The sequence below is a fragment of the Phyllostomus discolor genome, chromosome 1, assembly GCF_004126475.2.
Source record: "Phyllostomus discolor isolate MPI-MPIP mPhyDis1 chromosome 1, mPhyDis1.pri.v3, whole genome shotgun sequence".
Taxonomy (NCBI): Eukaryota; Metazoa; Chordata; class Mammalia; order Chiroptera; family Phyllostomidae; genus Phyllostomus; species Phyllostomus discolor.
Genome location: NC_040903.2, coordinates 87206574 through 87231588, shown reverse-complemented (window position 1 = coordinate 87231588; position 25015 = coordinate 87206574). Strand labels below are relative to the sequence as shown.

General features: G+C 35.7%; 1 protein-coding gene across 1 annotated transcript in view; it reads right to left on the bottom strand.

Annotated features, from left to right (window-relative positions):
- Window positions 1–9611: 9611 nt before the first annotated feature.
- The window catches only part of LOC114492884 (sodium/hydrogen exchanger 9B1), a 78169-nt gene continuing 62765 nt past the window's right edge, over window positions 9612–25015 (bottom strand). Inside the window, 6 exon segments of the mRNA XM_028507486.2 lie at window positions 9612–9661; window positions 9664–9826; window positions 11518–11654; window positions 12217–12325; window positions 15285–15434; window positions 23878–23984. Coding sequence (XP_028363287.2) covers window positions 9612–9661; window positions 9664–9826; window positions 11518–11654; window positions 12217–12325; window positions 15285–15434; window positions 23878–23984 — 716 coding nt within the window.

Genomic DNA, 25015 nt, shown 5'->3' with positions numbered 1-25015 from the left:
CAAATTCCTGATCTGTATTATAAAGGTGTAATTTTCCAAGATACTATAGAAAAGGGAAAGAGGGTAATAAATTGCATAATTATAGAGATGAACACTATACTGGTATGAAAATAAGAATGTTAACAAACAATTCACTAAATTTTTTAATTTCTTGTAATTTTCCATTAGTATTCATGCATTCCTCTACATTATCACAATAAATATAGGACTCAATAACACCCATTCAACAAATTTAAGAAACTCAGAAGTACAGAGTTTTCAACTATATTTGAAATCAGCCTAGAAGTGAAATAAAATGAAAATAGAAATGTGTTTACTTTAAAGTGCTGTGTGACACTGTATAGCAACACACTGGAAAATCTAGAGGAAATGCATAGTTTCCCAGAAAAACATAAATGATGGAAAGTATCCCAAAGGTGAAATTTAAATGTTAATGGAACAGTATCAAATAAGAATGGAAAAGTGATTTTTTAAAAAATCCATAATTCCAGACCAAAGGGGGGAAAAAGATGGCTCAAACAGAATGAAAGCCTCACAATCAGTACTTTTAAGTGACCAAGAGATAGCCAACCTATCAGATGCACAGTTCAAAGCACTGGTGATCAGGATGCTCACAGAATTGGTTGATTTTGGTTGCAAATTAGATGAACAAATGAAGGCTACAATAGGAGAGATAAAGGAAAATGCACAGAGAACCAATAGTGATGGGAAGGGAACTGGGACTTAAAACAATAGAGTGGACCAGAAGAAAGAAAGAAACAATCAAACAGACAAGAATGGAGAAATAAGAATTAAAAAAAAATGAGAAGCTTAGGAACCTCCAGGACATCTTTAAACATTCCAACATCTGAATTATAGGGGTACCAGAAGGGGGAGAGGTAGAGCAACAGATTGAAAATGTATTTGAACAAATAATAAAGGAGAACTTCCCCATTCTGGCAAAGGAAACAGACTTCCAGGAAGTCCAGGAAGTTCAGAGAGTCCCAAAGAAGTTGGACCCAAGAAGGAACACACCAAGGAACATCATAATTACATTAGCCAAGATGAAAATTAAGCAGCAAGAGATAAGGAGAAGCAGCAAGAGATAAAAAGACAGTTACCTGCAAGGGAGTGCCCATCAGACTGTCAGCTGATTTCTCAAAAGAGACCTTATAGGCAAGGAGGGGCTGCAAAGAAGTATTCCAAGTCATGAAAGGCAAGGACCTACATCCCAGATTGCTCTATCCAGCAAAGCTTTCATTTAGAATGGAAGGGCAGATAAAGTGCTTCTCAGATAAGGTCAAGTTAAAGGAGTTCATCATCACCAAGCCCTTATTTTATGAAATATTAAAGGGACTTATCTAAGAAAAGGAAGATAAAAAACATGTACAGTAAAATGACAGCAAACTCACAATTATTAACAACCACACCTAAAACAAAAAAAGTAAGCAAACAACTAGAACAGGAACAGGACCACAGAAATGGAGATCACATGGAGGGTTATCAACAGGGGAATGGGAGGAGGAGAGAGGGGGGAAAAGTTACAGAGAATCAGTAGCATAGATGGTAGGTAGAAAATAGGGGGAGGGCAAGAATAGTATGGGAAATGTAGAAGCTAAAGAACTTATGACCCATGGACATGAACTAAAGGGGGGAATGTGGGTGGGAGAGGGTGTGCAGGGTGGAGGGGAATGAAGGCAGGGTAATGGGACAACTGTAATAGCATGATCAATAAAATATATTTTTTAAAAACCCCATAATTAAACCATAATTTAAAAAGTGCTAGGATTGCAAGAAAGATGATTCCAATGTTATTTAAACAATCTCAATTGCTTTTAAAAGGAGAAACTCCCCAATTAATTTCATTTGGCTTGTACAACATTAGTATGAATAGCTGAAAAACAAAAGACGAAAAAATTCATAGACCGATGTAACTTATACGTATGGATGAAAATACTAAATAAAAACGTAGCAACTTCTGGTCAAGATGGCAGCATAGGCAGACATGGTTTGCCTCTTTGTACAACCACATCAAAATTGCAACTAAAGTATAGAACAACCATCATTCAGAATCATCAGAAATCAAGTTTCATGGAAATCTGACAACTATGGACAGGAACTTTTCTTTAATTCCAACAACTATGGAATTAAAGAAAACACATCCATCTACACTGGTAGGAGGGGCACAGATTTGGAACAGGCTGGTCCCTCATACACATGGAGTGGGTAAATATTTGGGAGGGATATCTCAGGAATGAGGAGTCCCAGCCATGCACCAGGCCCCCAGCCCAGGGTTTCTGTGTCAGGAAGATAATTTCCCACAACTTCTGCCTCCAAAAACTAGCAGGGATTGAGTCAGTGGAAGAAACTTCTGGAGCCCCAAGCAGTTTCTCTTATAAAGAACCCACACATGGATTCACCTAATTCAGACTTACTTCCTCTGATATCCAGCACTGGGGTAGCAACTTGGAAGGCACCAGTGGTAAACAGGGAGAAACTGAAGTGTCTGGCATCAAGCTGAGCAGAGGCCATGGTCCCTTTTGTAAACCCTCCCCCACAGAATCAGCAAACTGGTGTTTTATCTGAGACTCCATCAACATGCATAACACTGTTTGACCAGCCTTAAAGATCCCCAAAGACTCTGCATCACACAACTTATGGATCCACCCAAGCTGCTTTTCTATATCAATGGCTGGTCTTGGCTCATGCTAAATGATTTCCTAAATTCTTTCAGACAAGCAACAGCTGGCCATAATGAGCCCCAACATGGCAGTAGCAGCAGTCATCCTAGATTCACAGCTTGGCTTCATCTGGGAATCTCCAAGGCCAGCACAAGCAGCAGTCATCTCAGATTTCTTTATAACTCAGGCAGGGTGGCCCCAGGCAAAATGTAGGTGGCAGCTGACCTTGTTCTGCACCAAATTCCTGGGCTTGCACACTGCGTGGACAGCTACAGACCACATCAGAGCATCACCACTCTGCCTCTGCACAGTTGATTCTCCACAGAGGGTGGAGGTTGGTGGTAGGTAAGTGGTCACAACCAATCCTTGCAGCTGGCTGGCCTGTGTAAATCCCCCCAACTGACCTACCAACAGCAACCAAGGCTCAACTACAAGAAGAGTGTATATTCAGCCCACACAAAGGGTATACCTTGAGTACCCAGCTTAGGTGAAAGGGGAGGCTGTGCTACTGGACCCTACAGAACATCTACTATATTAGGCCACACTCCCAAGACACGAAGTCAAAGCAACTCTACCTAATATATAGAAACAAACACAGGGAGGCTGCCAAAACAAGGAGATAAGAAACATGGCCCACATGAAAGAACAGATCAAAACTCCAGAAAAAGAGCTAAGTGAAATGGAGATAAGCAATCAAAACACTGATTATAAAGATGCTCAAGGAACTTGGTGAGAACCTCAACAGCATAAAAAAGACATACTCAGAAATGAAGGATATACTAATCGAAATAGAGAACAATTTACAGGGAAACAATAGTAGAGTGGATGAAGCCGAGAATCAAATCAATGACATGGAACAAAATACAACTTTCCCAATCAGAACAAGAAGGGAAAAAATCCAAAAAATGAGGATAGTATAAGCAGCCTCTGGGACAACTTCAAGTTAGGATTATAGGTGTGCCAGAGAGAGAAGAGAAAGAGCAAGAAATTTTTCTGTTTGAAAAATTAATGAAAGGAAACTTCCCTAATTTGGTGAAGGAAATAGACATGCAAGTAGAGGAACCAAAGAATCCCAAGCAAGATGGATGCAAAGAGACCCACTCCAAGAAACATCATAATTAAAGTGCCAGAGGTTAAAGACAAAAAGAATCTTAAAAGCAGCAAGAGAAAAGGAGTTAGTTACCTACAGGGAAGTTCCCATAAGGCTGTTAGCTGATTTCTTAAAAGAAACTTTGCAGGCTACAAGGGATTGGCAAGAAATATTCAAAGTCATGAAAAGCAGGGACCTCCAGCCAAAGTTGCCCTACCCAGCAAAGCTATCATTTAGAATTGAGGGACAGATAAAGAGCTTCCTAGACAAGAAAAAACTAAAGGAGTTTATCATCACCAAACCATTATTATATGAAGTATTAAAGGGACTCATTTAAGAAAAAGATCAAAACTATGAACAAAAATGGCAAAAAATACAAATCTATCAACAGTGAATCTAAAAAACAAATTAAGCAAACAAGAACAGAGATAGAATTATGAATACAGAGAGCCTTTGATGGTTGCCAGAAGGGAGGGTGTTGGGGGGGAATGGATGAAGAGGTGAGGGTATTAAGAAGTACAAATAGGTAGTTACAGAATAGCCATGGGGATGTTAAGTACAATAGAGAAATGGAGTAGCCAAAAAACTTATATGTGTGACCCATTGACATGAACAAAGTGGGTGGAATTGCCTGAAGGTATGGGAGGGGGTGCTGGGGGACAAAGGACAACTGTAATAAGCATAATCAATAAAATATAATTAAATTTGATGCAAAAATGTAGCACCTTAAAACACAAAAAAAGGCTAATGCACAATGGAAAAGAGAATTGTCTTCCAGAAATACATCTGTTTTAGTCTCTGTAATTCTATCAGCACAATCAATTATACAAATTAAAGAAAAAGTGAAAATATATCAAAAGATGCTAAAAGGGCTATTTCTAAGATTTAACAGTTATTCATAGTGAAGATTCTTGAGTAAAATAGAAATTGAAGGGAACTGAACCCAATGGAGATTATAAAAAGCCTACAAGTTTGAAAGTCGTAAACTTTTAAAATAAAAAACAGAATCTAGCAAGAATGTTAACTGTTATTATTTAATATTAAAGATTAACCTGAAGGATCCAGTGAGTGACTGACCAGGTTAAAAAATGAAATAATCACTACAAACACAGACAAATAGAAAACTTTTGTTGATATTATATACCTAGGAAATCACAGAGATTAGGAAAAACAAAGATATTTGGAAACACAATAAATAAACACATTTTAATAGTAATATGCACTTTGAAATGCTAATGGAAAAATACTTTGTTCACAATAGGGAAAGAGAAATATGATAATAATGTTAAAATAAATTTACCCCCAAATTACAAGACATATAAGAAAAAACAGCTATAAAAATCAATTACTAAAAGCAATTGAGATTTAATAGCATGAAAAATTGTAAAAGTATCTCTTAAAATTAATGTATAAATCAGTAAAATTCATATTAGAATCAAAAAAGCATTTAAAATGGGATTAAAATGTCTTAAAATTCTTATAGAATAGTTAGAAAATTGTACAAAAATAAAGACTATTGAGGGGAATTTTACTCATGAGATAGCAGCACATACTCTAAAGCCATTGGAATCAAGTCAATATGACTAATAATTACATAAAATAAGAATAAAAAAGAAGAGCATTGAGATTCAAGATACAGATGAAACTATAATATTTGACAAATGTGCTGTTTCAATTCAAAGAGAAAAGATTGTAAGTCCAATTTGTACTAAAGGCTTTCATGTGACACACAAAGTGATTAAAAAAATCATTTTAAAGAGAGAGTAGGGAGATGGTATAGGGAAAGAGAATAGGAAACTAAAAACAGGGAAAATCGACCATATTTTGCCATGTATAATGTACTCCCTTGTATAATGCACACCTGTGGTTGTGGCCCAAACTTTCAGGAAAAAAATCTTTCATTTTAATTTTTAATTACATTTTCAATATATTTATATTTAGATACTCATTTTCTGTATTAGGAAGGAATTTAAACATTTATTTTTGAACATATTATGGTACAAGAAATTATATGTAACATAACTACTAAATGCAAGAGCAGATACCAGGTATTTCAGGTACTATCCACGTATAATGCACATCCTTATTTTTCCCTCAAAAACTTAGACAAAATAGTGTCCATTATACATGGCAAGATATTGTATGTGACAAAAAGTAACACATGCAACAAAAGAGAAACAAAGTCAAATATCAATAATATGTAATAAATATGGAGGAAGTTTCAATGTGGGTTACAAAGAATTAACACCGATGCCATATGAATATGTATTATGTAATATACAATATACATACTGATCAATAAGTACGTAAAAATGGATAGTGTGGATAGAAGAAATGTCCGCACCTATACAGAATTTTTGAGTTTATCTGAGCCACATTGACAACAATGCTGGGAAGCAAGATCTTAAAAGCTCTGGAAAATGACAGTTTTGTAGTTTCTTTTGTATCTGGGATTAAGGAGGGACTATAGGGAAGATAACATGACTGAGGAGAAAACAAGTCAGGGACTGGATTACAGGATAGTTGTTAACAAGATTATGTGCTCTCTTCAGAATACTAAATTTCAGAGGGGTCTGAAAAAGGCATTTCCAAGGTGGAACCTGGAAGCACAGGAAGCACAGAAACAACGGGCAGGGCTTGCTTAGGGTGAAGAGAACCCATGTATCAGCCTGGGGTGAGACTACCCACCACGACCTGCCTACTTAGGGATTTATGGTCAGATTACCCAGTAAAGTTACTTTTGGTAATATTTACTACAGATCCTTTTTTTTTCATCCCAAATAATGAGAAATATGAATTGTTACAGTCTCTTTAGAAATCCATTTGGTAATATTTGGGAAAAAATATATTCTGTGTCACAGTAATCCTATATACATTATGAATATGTGTATTTTTTCATTATGACATTGATCTTAGTGAAAAATACAAATTAGAGTCATATTACTTGGCTCAATATTGCTATCCGTAGTGAAAAAAACAAGATGACTATGGCATGTTGAATCCCATTGCTGTGTGTATGTGTGTACATAAGGGCGGACCTCCCCACAGGAAGGATTATCTTTTGGAGGGCAGGCCCTTTGTAATACAGGCTTCCCCCACTAGCTGAGTGTCCTAGGAGCCCATCTGTATCAGTGTACTAACTGGTGAAGTGAGAGTCTGCATTCGGCTTCAGTGAATTTTTTTGGCAGACTTTTTCAACACATTTTCCCATTTTGTGATGGGGTGATTTACGCGAGAGCCCCAAAACGGCAACACCTCTGTGCTTCACCCTTCCTATTCACCCGATCTTGCCCTGAGTGACTATTTTTTGTTTCCCTGAATGAAAAAGTTGCCAATATTGAAGAGATGAAACAAAAAATGGCAGAAGCACCAAAAGGCATCAAAATTGATGAGTTCAAAAGCTGTGCTGAGTAGTGGAAAAAACGTCTTGATAGGTGTGTATTGCATCAAATGGAGAGTGTTTTGAAAGTGACTGAAGTTTGAACATGTAAGTATAAAAACACAATATTTTATAAATATATCCCTCTTTTTTGGTGTCTCCTTTCATTTATACACTTTCACTTTGGGTCACTGTGTGTGTGCCTGCATATATGTTTGCATACAATTGTATGAGTATGGTTAAAAATGGGGATGATCTGCTGTAATGAAGAAGACTTCATTTGTCTGGGGAGGATAAAGATGGGAATTTGGATGGAAGAAGAGAGGAGAAAGGAGAAAGAAAGTAAATCAAAAGGAAAGCAAGATACTAAGTTCCATGTATGTTGTCTCATTTGGAAACTATATAAATTAAACATATGTATACACAATAAGAACATTTAAAAAATTGGATTTGATAAGGTGAAGGTTATTGATGATCTTACTGAGAGCAGTTTTAGTTAAATGGGAGCAAAGAATGAAGTAAAGTGTGTATTAAAGCAGTTTGTATAATAAATAAGTAGTAACAGAGAAGACTACAATAAACTGAAACTTTAGGAAAATAATCCTAGTAAAAACAAACCTTAAAAAATGAGCATAAATAATAAACAATGATGAACCAAAAAAATGGATGAAGAAAGTCACTGCATGTGATGATTATAAGGCAAAGTTGGCCTTTGCTGTATTGGGCCCCTTCGTTGTTCATTCACAGGAGACTGAGACCTGGATTAGCTCAAAGCCTGATGGCACCAAACCCAAATTTTACACACCCAATTGTTTTAAACAGAGCCTAAACAAGCAGATTTTTTTAGCCATTTAGAGCTTGTCTGCTTTAAATAACATGTGAAAACTGTCTGACATCTATCTGCTTGCCGCAGATAAAATGAACCTTGGGCTATAAAGATCCTAAGTTGCTGCTACCTTTTGGAATTCTCTGACCTGGAGACGTCCTGCCATGCTGTGGCATGGCATCATACATAAGCCCCCTTGACATAAAACCCCTCTCTACCGCAGGAGTTCCCTCACCCCCCTCCCCTTCTGGATGGTGGCCCCCAAGGCTTTATGCCTTTGGTTGGTCTCCTGCTGTTCCCCAGCAGTGCAGACCTGTCAAAGTATTACCCAAATAAAGCTTGTGTGCTAGTGCCACCTTATGGCCATGTATTTTTTCTAGATCAGTCCCGAAATGTTCCAATTTACCCCCTCATAATGCATAATAATAAAAGTAAAAATTCATTAAGAAGATATACTGATCCAAAAATTGTAGACATCTAAAAACATATCCCCCAAATAAATAAATCCAAATTACATGACAGTAAACATTTCATTTACAAGGCAAATTATAAAGATAATTTAAAAAAGTGGTTGCAATTCAATTCCAATACAAAACAGAAGCAGAGAGGAATGTGTTAGGCACCCAGGTGATCCACTGGGGGATCTGTAGGTAACCTCTTGTTTAGTGTTGATGGCTTGATTTAAAGTAGACAAGTGCAGTGGCCACCGTTGAGCATGACATCTCACGTTCAGTGGTTGAGGAATGGCGCCGAGGGTGACAGGAATGGAGAACAGACAACATGTGGATCATAGAGGAGGGAGATGATCAGTTGAGGGTGAAAGACCAGCTGCCAAGCTAAGTGGCTGCACTTCGTTCCACTGATGTTCCCTCATAAATGTCCCCACAAAAAGAAACCAACCAGAATTCTGGAGGAGCTTTTCCTAGACGCAGTGAAATTATATGGAGCAATAGATCCAAATGGCACGAGGAGTGGACAGTAGTATACTCTGTAGTATATGTACTGTACGACTGAGACACTCATTCCCCTGCCAGCTTCAACAGTCTCTGCTGAAGGTTAGTTTCCAACCAAGTTCCTCTGTAGTAATTGCTGTTGGACAAAAGGAACTATGTAGCCCGAATTATATTCCCTCTTGAGGATAGTACACATCTGAAGACCACTTTATAGGAGTTTATATTAATTGTTGCCAACAGACTTAAGTAATACGTTGTCAGTGGAAGAAAAAGACTTGAGAGAGATGAGCTGATACAGGTCAGAACTGTTGGGGAACTAACTGTTGGTGAGCAGACAGGAAATGAGGATGATGTGGTCAGTGAGGGGCCTCTCAAGTTCAGAGGGTGAGTTGATCCAAAAACAACGGAAAAAAGTACTTAGTTTGCATCAGGACAGCAATGTAGCCTGATGGATTACTTTAAACTTTCCTAGGGTATTTACAGATGAATTGTGTTCTTGAAATGTGCAAATGCTAAGAGGACCTTCTATTTTATATTGTTTTACTAAATTAACTTTGCAATAAAAATCATAGAAAAGTTCTGTAGTCAAATCACATATTTATTAAGTCCTTGGTTCTGTGTATTCTTCACATATTTGTACCTTTTTTCTCTTGTGTAAGATAATTCATTAAAGAAAAGCAGGCAGGTGATGACAAATGAACTTTTAAGGACATTCTAATCTTGTTAATTCCAGTTTTATTTTGTTTGGATCACATGGCGTTTAAGTAATTTGGGCCCCAGAATGTTAATAATTAGAGCTCCGTTTGGAGCTGTGATTAAGATGGCTAAAAATGCTATTGTCATCACATCCTTCGAATATTCCTCCAGGTAGGGTGCACTGGTTCTTGCAGTTTCTAGCGCCAGAGGACCTAATACAGCCTGCATTTGGGTGGGGGTGGGTGAGGGAAGATGAAACATAATGAAAAGTGTTAGACAAAGTTAACATTTAATAAAAGCAAGTGGCTCTGTTAAAATAAACAAACCCTAGTACTAGCGAGCAATTTTCAATAGGTGTGCTGCAAGAATCTTTAAAACATGCAATACCTGACTATTTATATTTAGTCAGGGGCACTGACTTCTTTTCCTTTAGATTGTCAAATTTAAAAAATGACAACAGCCAACACAATAAATAGCAGTCTGGTGTGAATGAATCAAAATTACAACTATTTTTGTCATATCCACAAAATATATAATATATGTGTATCTTTGGTGTGCCACAGAATTTCAGTAATTAGTCTATGTGGGCCATGAGATGAAAAAGGTTGAAAATAGCTGTACTAGCCTGTTAGAAAAGATGCATGACTTAAAGTGCCAAAGGATTTTCATGAGTTAGTCACTAATTCTATATTCTTCCTAGCAAATATATTTGGATGAAGAGCAAAATAGTGACATATCAATATGCAGACATTTGGGGGCTGACTTGGCATTTTTGTCATCTTAGCTTTCCCCTGTTTAAATGTATATATATATTTCAGTGCTTGCATTACTATCAGAACCTCAAGTTTTTATTGAAGCAGCGTGTTGCTTATTTGCTGTTACCAACCACTTGAGTCTTGGCTATGACAAGACAATGCAAAAACACTCAAGTTTCTTATGGTTCACTAGGATTTTGATGATCATCTTCTTCTCGTTCTTCCTACTTAGGAGACAGTGATACAGTGAAACTGACATGGAATTTGGAATCTACAAACTGGAACCTGAGATTATAAACTAACTTACCCAAGGTTATAGGCAAGTAACATGGTATTCAAAACAAGTAGTCCAGCCCCAGAGGCCTGCTTTCTAACCACGACAGGGAGAATTTTGTTGTATGAAAGCTCAGAAGCTTTTGTTTTGGAATAACAATGGAGAAAAGACTCTCAGGGAATCAAGACATTATGCTGCCAGGTGAAAGAGTCTGCCAATAAGTAATAATACCTTTTTTAGTAGGAGGGAATATCATTGAATTAGAGGACAAAACTACGTCCTTCATACATTCATTCTTGCAGGCATGCAATGGTTATTTATTGTGTACTTCTTGCTTTCCAGGGACTGTGCTAAATGCAAAGGAAAAACAATGGGGAAAAAAAAACCCCAGAGATGGTTCCTATCCTTTTCCTGTGATTTAATGGGAAGAGTCAGTCAGTAATCTAATAGTCATACAAAATTAGTGTGTAATTAGTAATAATACATGTGCATTCATGTGTGGTGGAGGGGTACAAGGGGTAGAAAAGATATATTTTAAGATGAATTGATGTGTCTCTACTTTAAAATCATAATATTCAGCTCTACAATATTTAGCAAAATACAAAGATTCCAATTTCCAGATATGTTCTTATTTTACATTTTGGGAAAACAAAAATGTTTTCATAAGTTAAGGAAATATTTATCATAAAATTATACTTTTGAATTTCAGAAGAATTATATAAATCTTCAGAAGATTTTATAAATTTTAATGAGTAGTTGTGATCAATCAAGCATTTTACAAGTAAGGCTATATAGCTCGTATTTTGTGATTGGGCAAACATTTGTCATTTATAATTTTTAAAAATCAACAGTGAAATTATCAGAATTACTTAATATGTCCTTACCTGGACTGTAGCTTTGGGTATCCATGATAAAGCAATAAATATTTTCTCCTTAACATTGAACCCAGCAAAAGACATCAATACAAATGTAAAAGAAATCCGAACCAATAATGCCAAAGTCATGGTGGCGACACAAATGCCTATAGCAGACAGAAGCAAACATGAGTGACACGGTCCTTGGGGAGAAGTGACTCTTCATGTCTGGAGATATGATTTGTGAGAGTGTTGAAAATACTTTGAGGCTACTGCCTCTTTCTGCCTTTATTTTTTAAGTAAAAATAACAATCATAAAAATGCAAAATGATTGAGACCTTGATGTAAAGTGCAAGAGATTATCTGATGGTGGAGATACCATGAAAAATATGATAAATTATATTTAATTCTGAGCTCTCAGATTTTGAGCTTTCACTATAAATAAAAGCATTCAAATGGTGCCGATAGTAGCTAATATTTCTCCTCAGAAAAGAATGCCCATCCCCACTTCCTCAGGTCACTCAAGCAGGGGGGATGATGGTCTGTCTTTGGTAACAAAGAGCACACGCAGGAGCAAGAAGAGCAAAAGTATGTTAATGTCTCAGTGTGAGTGTCTGGAGAAGGCCCTTGTGGCATTCAAAGACATACTGTAAATAAAAATAAAAATTATTCATAATTTTCTTAAATATTTCCAACTCTTACATTTTTCATGCCAGCAATCGGTCTTACCAATAGCATTTGATTTAAGAGATGCAACAGATACCTCCAATCCAACCAAACCAAAAAGAAGGGGTTGAAAAATATCCCATGCAGTTGAAATAATCTTTTGGACACTAATCTGTTGAAAGGAGTAATACATTTTTAGTTATTGTGGCACATAAAAGTAACTGCATTTCAGAAACTCAAAGTCTATTTTAATGCATAAAATTAAAATATTTTATTTGTAGGAGAAATATTAAAACAATAAAAATTAAAAGTTGGTTAATTCTTTTACTCACTTAGGTAGAATTTGACTAAAAAAATCCACAAAGCTATAACATAAAAATATTTGGTAATTTTTTCATGAAATAACTAAGGCCTTTGGAGACATATTCTGATGGTTAAGCAAGAAATCTAGCTTTTGTAAGGAAACAGAACAAAGACAGAACTGCAGCATGCCTGATGAGAACACACTCAAGATCAGGCAAACACCCCACTAAAATCACCTTGGAACCCAGTCCTATGAAAGTGAACCCTGATAGTCTTCGACCACTGGGGAAAAAAATTGCTCATCTGTTAGGCTGTTTTGAAAGAACCCATTTTGAAAACTTCAAAGTTGTTTTTTCCTTAAAACCAAACCAAAACATATAGATTCTTATTAGGCTGCCTGCCCAGCTTCCCCTTCTGGAAACAAATCTCTCCCACTGCTACTTGCCAGTGATGTGGTTACAACAGCAGAGCCCCTGTGGGCACAGCAGTGCTCTGGCTCTTCTCCAGGAACTTGGATGAAGAGATTTTAGCTTAATGTAGGTTTATATATTTAAATAGAAGATACATAAAACTTTGATATCCTTTGTTTAGGGCATAAGTTACCTTTCTAACTATTCCTTTTATGTCTGGGTTTTCTGATTGCCATTTATAAAAGTGAAGTTTAAAAGGGAAAAAGAAAGAAAAACCAGTATTTTTTTCCTTGTTATAGCACATTATCCTATTTGTTATTTTTAATCCTTAAAGTTCATTTTTTTTACTGTCTGATTTCCTTTATCATATAAAAAGAGAATTCTAGTAGTTTTAATTTTATTCATCTAATTATAATTTAATAACCATTTAATTCCATTTTTAATTCTGATTTTATTGGAATACTAAACAAAAAGCCAGTATAATTTTGGGTAGGGAACAAATCAAGCTGATTTTAAAGTTTATCTAAGAAAGAATATGGGTAGGAAAGGCAAGAAATTCTTTTAAAATAAATGAGAGAAAATCTTCTATGTAAATTATGAGTTATGGTTTAAGATAGACTTAAGTAGAACACCTATAGGAATAGATAAGTAAGATTAGATTTCAGAAATGACCTTAGACATATGTGAGGGTACAGGCCATGTTAAAAGGTGCACTTAAAGGTCACTGAATAATTAATGATAAGTCAATAAATAATTTGGCCAAAATTGACTATTTAATTTATATATGCTTATATGTGTGTGTGTGTGTGTGTGTGTGTATCATATGTGTATATATATATGTCTACAAATATATATAAACACACACACACACATCCTTATTTCAGAGCATTCACAGAAATAAATTCCAGATGGATTAAAGAGCTAAATGAAAAAACAAAACAAAAACTACTAAAGTTTTAGATGATAATATAGAAGATATTATAATGTTTATAGTTTTATAATCTTGTAGTTTTTAGTAAAAAAATCTTTCTTAAGTAAGATACTGAATCCAAAGTAAAAAAGGAAGAACTGACTGGTTTGACTATAGGAAATTTTACTTCTAGACAAAAGACGTCATAAACAAAATTATTATAATACTATTGACTATATTCTGTGTGCTATACTTTACATCAGTGTGACTTATTTATGTTACAGTTGTATGTTTGTACCTCTTATTGTCTTTCACCTTTTTCACCCATTCCCTCACCCCACTCCCCTCTGACAACCATCAGTTTGTTCTCTATATCTATGAATGTTTTTACCATGTTTTACCATGTTTGTTTTGTTGTTTATTTTTATTTTTAAAAGGTTGTATTTATTTCTTTTTAAAGAGGGGGGAAGGGAAGGTGAAAGAGAGGGAGAGGAACATCTATGAGAGAGAGAAACACCCACCGGTTGCCTATTGTATGCATCCTGATCAGGGACAGAACCCGAGACCCAGGCGTACACCCTGACTGGGAATCGAACCCACAGCTTTTCACTTTGCAGGATGATGCCCAACCAGTTGAGCCACAATGCTCAGGGCTGTTTTGTTTTTATATTACACATATAAGTAAAGATACAGTATTTGTCTTTCTCTGCATGACTGATTTCACTTAGTTAAGTACCCTCTACCTATATCCATGTTGCTGCAAATGGCAAGATTTTTTTTTTTATGGCTGAGTAATATTTCATAAACAATGGTATAGTTTTTACTTACTGAAGGGCTGATGTATTAGGGAATCTCCTACCTTGTTGGTAGTAAATAGTGTAAATAAATAAAAACTTTTGAATGGATAATTTGGCAGTACCCATCGAAATAGAAACATAATATTTCTAAATTCAGCAATTCCATTACTAGGAATATATTCCAACAGAAGAGCTGTACATTTGCAAAAAGACACATGAACAGGACTGTTCATGGCAGCACTGTTAATAATAACAAAAAGTAAAAATGATCTAAATGTCTACAAATAGGGGACTGATTAGAGGAATGATTAATTCTGGGAAGAGGCATTGGATATTCAGGAGTGGTGGGGAAAAGGAGTCTTTTACAATTGGGTCTACATGTGGACCTTCTGTATTATTTAACCTTTTAAGAGCATGTTTTCATGTATTAATTGTGTAACTAAAATTTCAATTAAGAAAATAATTAAATCAATAAAATTATATAATCATATTTCATAAAACTTGGGAAAATTAGGCCTGATGTGATAGCTCCTTTCTGTGCATGTGCAGGTCATTTTCCTAAATGCTTTATTCTCTATTGATTTGTACACTTCCTCAAAGATACGAACTTCTAGAGTATCTTCCAATTAGAATGAGATTTCCTAAATGTCCATTTCAATATAAAAAGTGCAGTGATTTTATCATTAAAAATGGTGTGTTAAAAATACTTACCTTTCCGTTGGACCACTTCAGTCCTCCAATGACTGACAACATCAGTGTGCACAGCCCTCCGGCTCCGTGTATGCCAAGGTGAATGCTGCCTAGGATAGCAGTGATACACATACTCAGAATGAGGGCTGCTCTCTTCAGTGGAACATTAGCCTAGATAAATTTTTACAAAATTAATTTATATTAAATATATAATACTTACATTGTTTATCATTTATTAGTAACTTTTTGATACCATGTCTCTATATATTATTTTAAATAATGTCTAAAAATTTGACTTTCTTCCTAACCAAATATTTTAGTGGACTTTGTAACAAGTGATGAAATTTGTAATTACTGAGATTATCTGCCACTTCTCTGATACTAACATCAGTAAAGTGATTGAAATTCTTTAACTTGTCAGAGAAATGGTGTTGTGAGAGACCCCTTTGGTCTCTCTCCTTGAAGTTTGAACAGTTATAATTCAACAAAAGATTCTCTGCTTGACTGACAAACATGCCTGAGAGATTGGTGCATTGAGACATCTAAGGTGGGCAGGTGGGGACAAATAGGGGATGTGAGAAGGGAAAAGGACTGAGATAGCTATGAACATAGTCCTGCAGCAGGGGTGAGGGGGAGGGTATCTCACTGTGGGACCCAGCCTGGAGAGGGGAAGAATCTGGATGTGGCTGGCTCTCCCCTCAGCTGGGATGAACAAAGGGATTCAGTGGGCAAGCCTGTAGGAATGGGTAGTACCAGCTGCAGCTGCACACAGAAACCTGGGCAAGAACACAGCAAGGGGGTGTGGCAACATTCCAGACAGGGAAACAAAGCCATGGAGACCTCCTGCCTCATAGCCTCCCACAGGTTGCCTCCTTTTATCCTTGGTGTTGGGTTTCAGAGCACATTTTCTGTAAACCCAACAACTGGTACTACAGAAGTGCCTTTTTCCCTGAGCAAATGGTGCATTCTGTGACCAGTCCCTGGGATGGTGCATGAGGGAACCCCATGAGATCTGACACTGCCATTACCAGGAAGGCAAAACAAAGAAGCTGACTGCTTCCCCCAGCTCCCCACTCCCCAACCCCTAAACATCACAGCTACACTGATGGCAGCATCTGGCTGTGGAGGACAGCACTGGGATTTCACAGAGCTAAAAACCTATGACTCAGCACTACCTATTGGAAAAGAATATGAAGATTTCTTATCAACCTACTTGAGGAGTGCTAGATGCCTAGACAGAGAAGGAATCAATCAAATACCATGAATAACCAAGGTAGGAAGGCAGCTAGGAAAACAAATTTAAAAATCTCCAGAAAACAAACTTAGAGACATGAAAATATGCAACATAAATGACAGAAAATTCAAGATTGCTGTTCTGAAAATACTCAATGAGATGTGAGAAAATGCAGACAGACAATTTAGTGTGCTCAGAAAACCAATGAACAAAAGGAGTATTTACTAAAGAGGCTGAAGCTTTACAAAGGAAGCAAACAGAAATTTTGGATGTGTAGAACTCTTCAAAGAGATCAAGAGTGAATTAGTGAGCATAGGAAATAGAGCAGACCAGATAGAGAAATAGATTAGTGATATCAAAGATAGAAGTGTAGAAATGATACAGAGTGAAGAAGAGACTTGAGCACTAAAAAAAAAAAGAAATAACTCTACAAAAACTATCTGATTCCATCAGAAAGAGCACTATGAAAATAATAGGCATACCAGAAGAAGAAGAGAGAAATAAGGGAATGGAGAACCTATTCACACAAATAGTTCATGAGAACTTCCCAAACCCATCGAAAGAACCAGCCCTTGAATCCAAGAAGCAAACAGAACAACTAGTTACCTCAACACAAAGAGGTCTTCTCCAAGGCATGTTGTATTAAAACTGTCAAATATTAATGACAAAGAAACAATTCTCAAGGCAACATGAGAAAAGAAGGAAGTAATCTATAAAGGAAAGCCCATCTGGTTATCATAGGACTTCTCAGCAGAAACTCTAGGAGCCAGAAGAGATTGGAACCAAATATTCAAACGACTGAAAGAAATTACCCAAGAAAAATATATCCAGCAAAGTTATTCTTTAAATATGAAGGAGAAGTAAAGATGTTTTCAGACCAGAAGATGAGGGAATTTAGCACTAGAAGACATTTATTGCAGGAAATACTCAAGAAGGTTTTTCTTCCTGAAACAAAAAACAAAGGTCACAAAACTATGAATAAGATCACCAACAAACACATAGCATAAACAGGGATAATCTTTGATAACAAAAACATAAAAGGGGAGGGGCAAAGGTCTTAATTTACAAAGGAGGATGGAGATATGATGCATTTAATAGGAAAAGGATTACTGTATATATGAAAATTTCTTTTTCATAAACCTAATGGTAATCACATGAAAGACATCCTCTAAAACAGAGATACATATTTAAAAAAAGAGGAAACAGAGAAAAGAAGTATGGAATACCACCAAACAAAGACAACAGAATGAATCACAAGAGAAAAAGACCAATGGATGCACAGAGCTACCAGGAAACAAAAGATAAAATGGCTATAGGAAATCCTCATACATAAGTAATCACCCTAAATGTAAATGGACTGAATCCACCAATAAAGAGGCAAAGAGTAGCAGATCAAATGAAAAAAACACAAGTCAACCATATGCTGCCTTCAGGAGACCTAAAGTGAAAAAGTTAGACTCAAAGTGAAAGGGTGAAAAATGATTCTCCAAGCAAATAGCATCCACAGAAAACAAGGTGTAGCCATACTTACATCTGACAAAATAGATTTCAAGATAACAGTGGTAACAAGTAAAAAAAGATAGACATTTTATAATGATAAAAGGGATACTATATCAAGAAGACACAACACTTCTTAATATACATGCTCTCTGCCCTGGCTGGGTGCCTCAGTTGGTTGGAGCATTGTCCCATGCACCAAAAAGGTTGTGGGTTTGATTCCCAGTCGGGGTGCAAATGGGAGGCAATCAATCCATGTTTCTATCTCACATTGATGTTTCTCTTTCTCTCTCTCCCTTCTTCTCCCTCTAAAATCAATAAACATATCCTCAGGTGAGGATTACATATATGTATATATGTAATATGTAATACACACACACACACACAAACTCATTCAGATCACTGACATATATAAAGCAACTACTATCAGAACTAAGAGAGGAACAGACAACAACACAATAATAGTTGGTGACCTTGGTAGTTCATTGACAGCTCTAGATAGATCATCCAAACAGAAGAAAATCAATAAAGAAATATTGGCCTTAAATGATACAGTAGGTCAAATGACAATAATTGACATCTACAGAGCCTTTCATCCCAGAATATCAAATAATGCATTCTTCTCCAGTGCACATGGAACACCTCAAGGATAGAATATATGTTGGGTCACAAAACTAACATCAATAAGTTCTCTGACCACAATATTTGAAATTAGAAATTAACTGCACAAAGGATGTAAAGAAACCCGCAAATATAGAGAGACCAAACAACATATTACTGAAAAAAGACTGGGTCAAAAAGAAATAAAAGGTGAGACCAAAAATATATAGAAACACATGAGAATGACAATACAACATATCAAAACTTCTGGAATGCAGTGAAAGCAGTAATAAGAGCAAAGTTTATATTTTTACAGGCTTATCTCAAGAAACAAGAGAAATCCCAAGTAAGCAACCTAACATTGCATCTTAAGGAACTAGAAATGGAAGATCAAAAGCAACCCAAAATCAGCAGAAGAAAGGAAATAATAAAAATTAAAGCAGAATTGAATGAAATAGAGAATAAGAGACTATACAAAAAATTAACCAAAAATAAGCTGATTATTTGAAAAGATAATAAAATTGATACACCCCTGGGTAGACTAAAGAAAAAAAGAGAAAAAGACTCATATAAAAATCATAAACGAAAGAGTGTAAGTGAAGACATCACAATTATAAAAAGGATCATACTAGAATACTATGAAAGACTGTATGCCACCAAGTGCAATAACCTAGAGGAAATGAACAAGTCCCTAGAAATGTAATATTTTTAGACTGAGTCATGAAGAATTGGAATATATAAAGAGATCAATAAACAGTGAAGAAATGGAAACAACCATTAAAAACCTCCCCCAAAATAAAAGTTCAGGACCAGATGGCTCCTCTAGTGAATTCCCCCAAACGTTCAGTGAAGACTTGATACCTATTCCTTCCAAATTCTTACTAAAAACTGAAGAAGGGGAAATACCTCTTAACACATTTTATGAGTCCAGTATAACCCTGATACCAAAACCTGGCAAGGATAACACAAAAAAAGAAAACTACAGACCAATATCTCTGATGAATATAGATGCGAAAATCCTAAACAAAATACTAGCAAACAAAATACAACAATATGTTAAAAAAATAATACATTACAATCAAGTGGGATTCATTTCAGGGGTCCAAGGATGGTTCAACACATGCAAATTGATCAGTGTAATATACCACATTAGCAAAACAAAGGATAACATTTATATGATCTTATTAATAGATGTACAAAAGGCACTTGATAGGATACAAAATCCATTTATGATTAAAACACTCAATAGAATGGGTATAGAAGGAAAGTACCTCAACATAAAAAATACCATATATGACAAACCTTCAGTTAATATTATACTCAACAGTGAAAAACTGAAAGCTTTTTATCTAAAATCAGGAACAAGACAAGGATGTCTACTCTCATCGTTCTTATTCAACACAGTTCTGGAAGTCCTAGCCAGAGAAATCTGGCAACAGAAAGACATAAAATCCATCCAAATTGGGAAGGAAGAAATAAAAGTGTCACTTTTTCCAGATAACATGAATCTATTTTGTACATAGAAATCCCTAAAGACTTCACCAAAAACCCATTAGAAACAATAAACAAATGTAATAAAGTTGCAGGACACAGAATCAATGTACAAAAATCCACTGTTTTCCTATATCCTAATAATGAAGCTTCAGAAAAAGAAATGAAAAAACAATTCCTTTTGCAATTGCAACCAAAGGAAAAAACACCTAGGAATAAACTTAACAAAGGATGTGAAAAACCTATATACTGAACTACAAATTGTTATTAAAAGAGATTGAAAAGGATACCATGAAATGGAGAGATATTCTACATTTATGGATTGGAAGAATCAACATAGTTAAAATGCCATATTATCCAAAGCAATACACAGAATTAATACAATACTAATCAAAATCCCAATGTCATTTTTTAAAGGAGAACAAAAAAACATCAGATTTGTATGGAACCACAAAAGACCCCAAATAGCCAAAGCAATCTTGAGAGAAAAAAAAAAATAAAGCCAGAGGCATCACATTACCTGGTTTCAAATTACACTACAGAGCTACAAAAATCAAATCAGCATGAAACTGGCAGAAAAATGCAGAAACTGACCATTGGAACAGGATTGAGAGCCCAGAATAAAACCGTATGTCTACAGGCAAATAATTTTTGACAAAGGAGCCAATAACACACAATGAAGAAAAGAAAGTCCATTCAATAAATGGTGCTGGGAAAATTGGAAAGTCACATGCAAAACAATGAAACTAGATTACAGTTTCAAAATGGATCAAAGACCTAATATAGAAGATCTTAAACAATAAATTACACAAAAGAGAACATAGGTACTAAACTTATGGACCTTGGTTGTAGAGAATGTTTCATGAATTTGTGCCCAAAGGCTAAAGAAATAAAGGTAAAAATAAATGAATGGGCCCTGGCTGATGTGGCTCAGTGGATTGAATGCTGGCCTGAGAATCAAAGATTGTGAGTTCGGTTCCCAGTCAGGGCACATGCCAGGGTTGTGGGCCAGGCACCCAGTTGGGGACATTCGGTGGGGAACTGATCAATCTATCTATCACACATTGATGTTTTTCTCCCTTTCTTTCTCCCTCCCTTCTCCTCTCTAAAAATAAATAAATGGAATTTAAAAAATAAATGAATAGGATTGTATCAAATTAAAAAGCTTCTTCACAGCAAAAGAAACCACCAACAAAAAGCAACCAACCAAATGGGAGATGATATTTGCAAACAAGGGGTCAGTATCCAAAACATATAAAGAACTCATACAATTCAACAAATAAATAAACAAATAAACAATCCAATTAAAAAATGGGCCAAAGACCAGAACAGACACTTCTCCCAAGAAAACATACAAATGTCCAGCAGATATATGAAAAGATACTTAACTTTACGAGCTATTAAGTAAATACAAATGAAAACTACAATGAAATACCAGCTCACACCTGTTAGAATGACTATTATCAACAAGACAGACAATAACAAGGATTGGAGAGGTTGTGGAGAAAAACAAACCCTCATTCACTGCTGGTGGGAATGTAAACTGGGATAGCCACTGTGGACAACATTATGGTGTTTCCTCAAAAAATTAAGAGTAGAGTATGACCCAGCAATCCCACTTTTGCATTTCTACCTGAAAAACTCAAAAACATTTATTCAAAAATACATATACACTCCTATACTCATTGCAGCATTATTCATGGTGGCTGAGACATGGAGGCAACCTACATATTCTGTGATAGAAGATTGCATAAAGAAGATGGGGTACATATGTACTACAGAATGCTACTGAGCCATAAGAAAAGATGCAATACTCTCATTTGTGACATCGTGGGTGATCCTTGAGAATATTATGCTAAATGAAAAGTCAGAAAAAGCTAAGAACTGTATAAATTTATTCATATATGGGATATAAAACTGAAACTTATAGACACAGGCTATTATATAACCCTTCCCTTTTCTATGGTGGTTACAAGAGGGAAGGGATGTGGCGGGGGGCTAGTAATGTGTAAAGGTGGATTAATATATGATGATGGAAGATGATTTGACATTGGGTGGTGGGCACACAATGCAATATACAGATCACGTATAACAGAAATGTACACTTAAAACCTATATGACCCTATTAGCCAGCGTCACCTCAATAAATTTAATGAAAAAGAAAAAAAAACAAACCCCTCCCAAATATAACTTTAATAACCTCATTTTTCCTGTAAATCTAAATGGCTCTAAAAATGTCTAATAAAAATAAAAAATACTTTGTAAGTGAAGAAAAAACAAAAAGAGACCAATATGACTTGTAGTTCTATGTAACATATACTATGAATTCTTAAAAAAAATTTCTGAATACCTCATTAGCTATAACAATTGTTATAGGCAAACTGAGGTGGATGTTACAGAAATACAAGAGTAATGGAACATTCTTCAGGGCAGGGAAAGTCTGAGTTTAGTAGTGTTACCTTAGTCAAAGGGAGTGAATTTAACTCAGAAAATATACAGAAATAAATGGGAGTCTGTCTCCTCTAAAATGTTTAAGGAAAAGTGTGAGGTAAAAGAGACTAGAAAAAATTGTCAGAAGTCAAAAGGTAATTTAGTGAAGAAAGGTGGGGTGGAAAAGGGAAGCCTAGTGCACTGTTGGTGGGAATGCAGACTGGTGCAGCCACTGTGGAAAACAGTATGGAGTTTCCTCAGAAAACTAAAAATGGAACTGCATTTTGACCCAGCAATACCACTGCTCGGATTATATCCTAAGAATCCTGAAACACCAATTCAAAAGAACCTATGCACCCCAATGTTCATAGCAGCACAATTTACAATAGCCAAGTACTGGAAGCAGCCTAAGTGTCCATCAGTAAATGAGTGGATCAAAAAACAATGGTACATTTACACAATGGAATTCTATGCAGCAGAGAGAAAGAAGGAGCTCCTACACTTTGTGACAGCATGGATGGAACTGGAGAGCATTATGCTAAGTGAAATAAGCCAGGTGGTAAAAGATAAATACCATATGATCTCACCTATAAGTGGAACCTAATCAACAAAACAAACAAGCAAGCAAAATACAACCAGAGACATTGAAATTAAGAACAAACTAACAGTAACCAGAGAGGAGGAGGGAGTGGGATAATGGGGGATAATAGGGGAAGGGCCTTCAAGGAACATGTATGAAGGACACATGGACAAAGCCAAAGGGGGTAGGTTTGAGGGTGAGATGTGGGGATGGGTGGGAAGGGGGGTTTTGGTAGGGTGAAAAAGGAGACAACTGTATTTGAACAACAATTAAAAAAAGAAAGAAGGGTGGGGTGGAATGGATATGGTACTCTGAACTAAGTATTTTTTCTTTTCAAGTATCCATTGTAAATTTATTATGCATTAGGAAGCGTAACTTCACCAACAACATAGTAAAAAGATATATTCATAGCAGAATAGGTTACAAAACATATTTTTATTTAAGTGTATTTAATCAGTACATAACCTTTTATAAAAGTTATATATATATATTTTCTCTCAACATCTTCATTACATTTATAAATATATGACTTACACAGTGCTTCATCAAAATTTTTTCTAATATTCCTTATTTGCCTAGTGTGAAAGCAAATACTTCAGTCAGGGCATTGACTCATATCAGTCACAACTGTGCTCAGTTTTAAACAGAGTAGTCATTGGAAGCTACTTTTGGGAAAAGACAGTAAACATCAAATTTCATATTTCATGCATCTTCTAAAAGTTCAAATTTTTTAAAGAAATAGCTAATACTATACTTCTAAAGTTGATTTATTTTTTATTTACCTGATCTTCACTTGGAAAATAGCGAACAAAAATTCCCAAAATTATTCCTACCAGCACACCAATAAGTATATTCCGAAAAGAGGCTGCAAGATTATTAAGAATATCACCTGTAGGGGCACACATAAGGAAAACATTTCATAGAGAAGTATTTTTACACACCCAACACATCAGAAAATCAAACCTTGGTGATACATGAAAAAAGATATGTGTTTTATAGAGAAAATAGATGAAAATTAACCATTAATATTAACAAATATAAAAACATATGCAGATCTATTTGGTTTTTAAAGATTTTATTTACTTGCTTTCAGAGAGGGGGAATGGACAGAGAAGAGAGGGAGAGAAACATCAATGTGAGAGAGAAACGTTAATTGGTTGCCTGTCACACTTGCCTGACCAGGGGCCAAACCCACAACCCAGGCATGTGCCCTGACTGGGAATTGAACCAGTGACCTTTTGCTTTTCAGTACTATGCCCAACTATCTGAGACACACTGGTTAGGGCTATACAGATCTATTTGATAAATTATGTATGTACTCTTAAGTAATTTATTATATACAGTTTATTGAAAAATGTTTATTGAATAAGTAGGCTAGAAAACAAAGACCTAATAAGCTACAATGTGCTCCCTTTACACACCCTACCTAGGAGATCAGGTGAAGTAGAAGGATGGCCAGAGGTTGACAAAGAAGCGCTTCTGGCACCTAGCACAAGGCTGATAATATTTATTCTCTGATGTACTATATGAAAAAGAAAAAATGACTTAAATATTAAAAAAACAAATTAACAGTAATGACATAAACAAAAGGTTTATTCCAGCGTTAATCTTGGGACTATTCAAGGGTCAAGTGAGTTTTCAATATATTTTATGCTACCATATCTATACTTAATTATAATAAGTTTTTAAAAATGATACTGGGTCACAGGAAATTCAGTTAAGCTTTGTGTGTTTAGATCAGTAAAGCATGTAAATATATATAAAGAACTGGAGGGTGAAAACAACAATAAGGTGGAATAGAAAGCCTCAGAATTTCAATCCTGCACAGAGACACCAACTTAACAATGATATATAGTACAAAAGCCTTTATGAAACTCTACAAGTTGGTTGATAAGTTGTAGCAAATGAAACAACTTATTA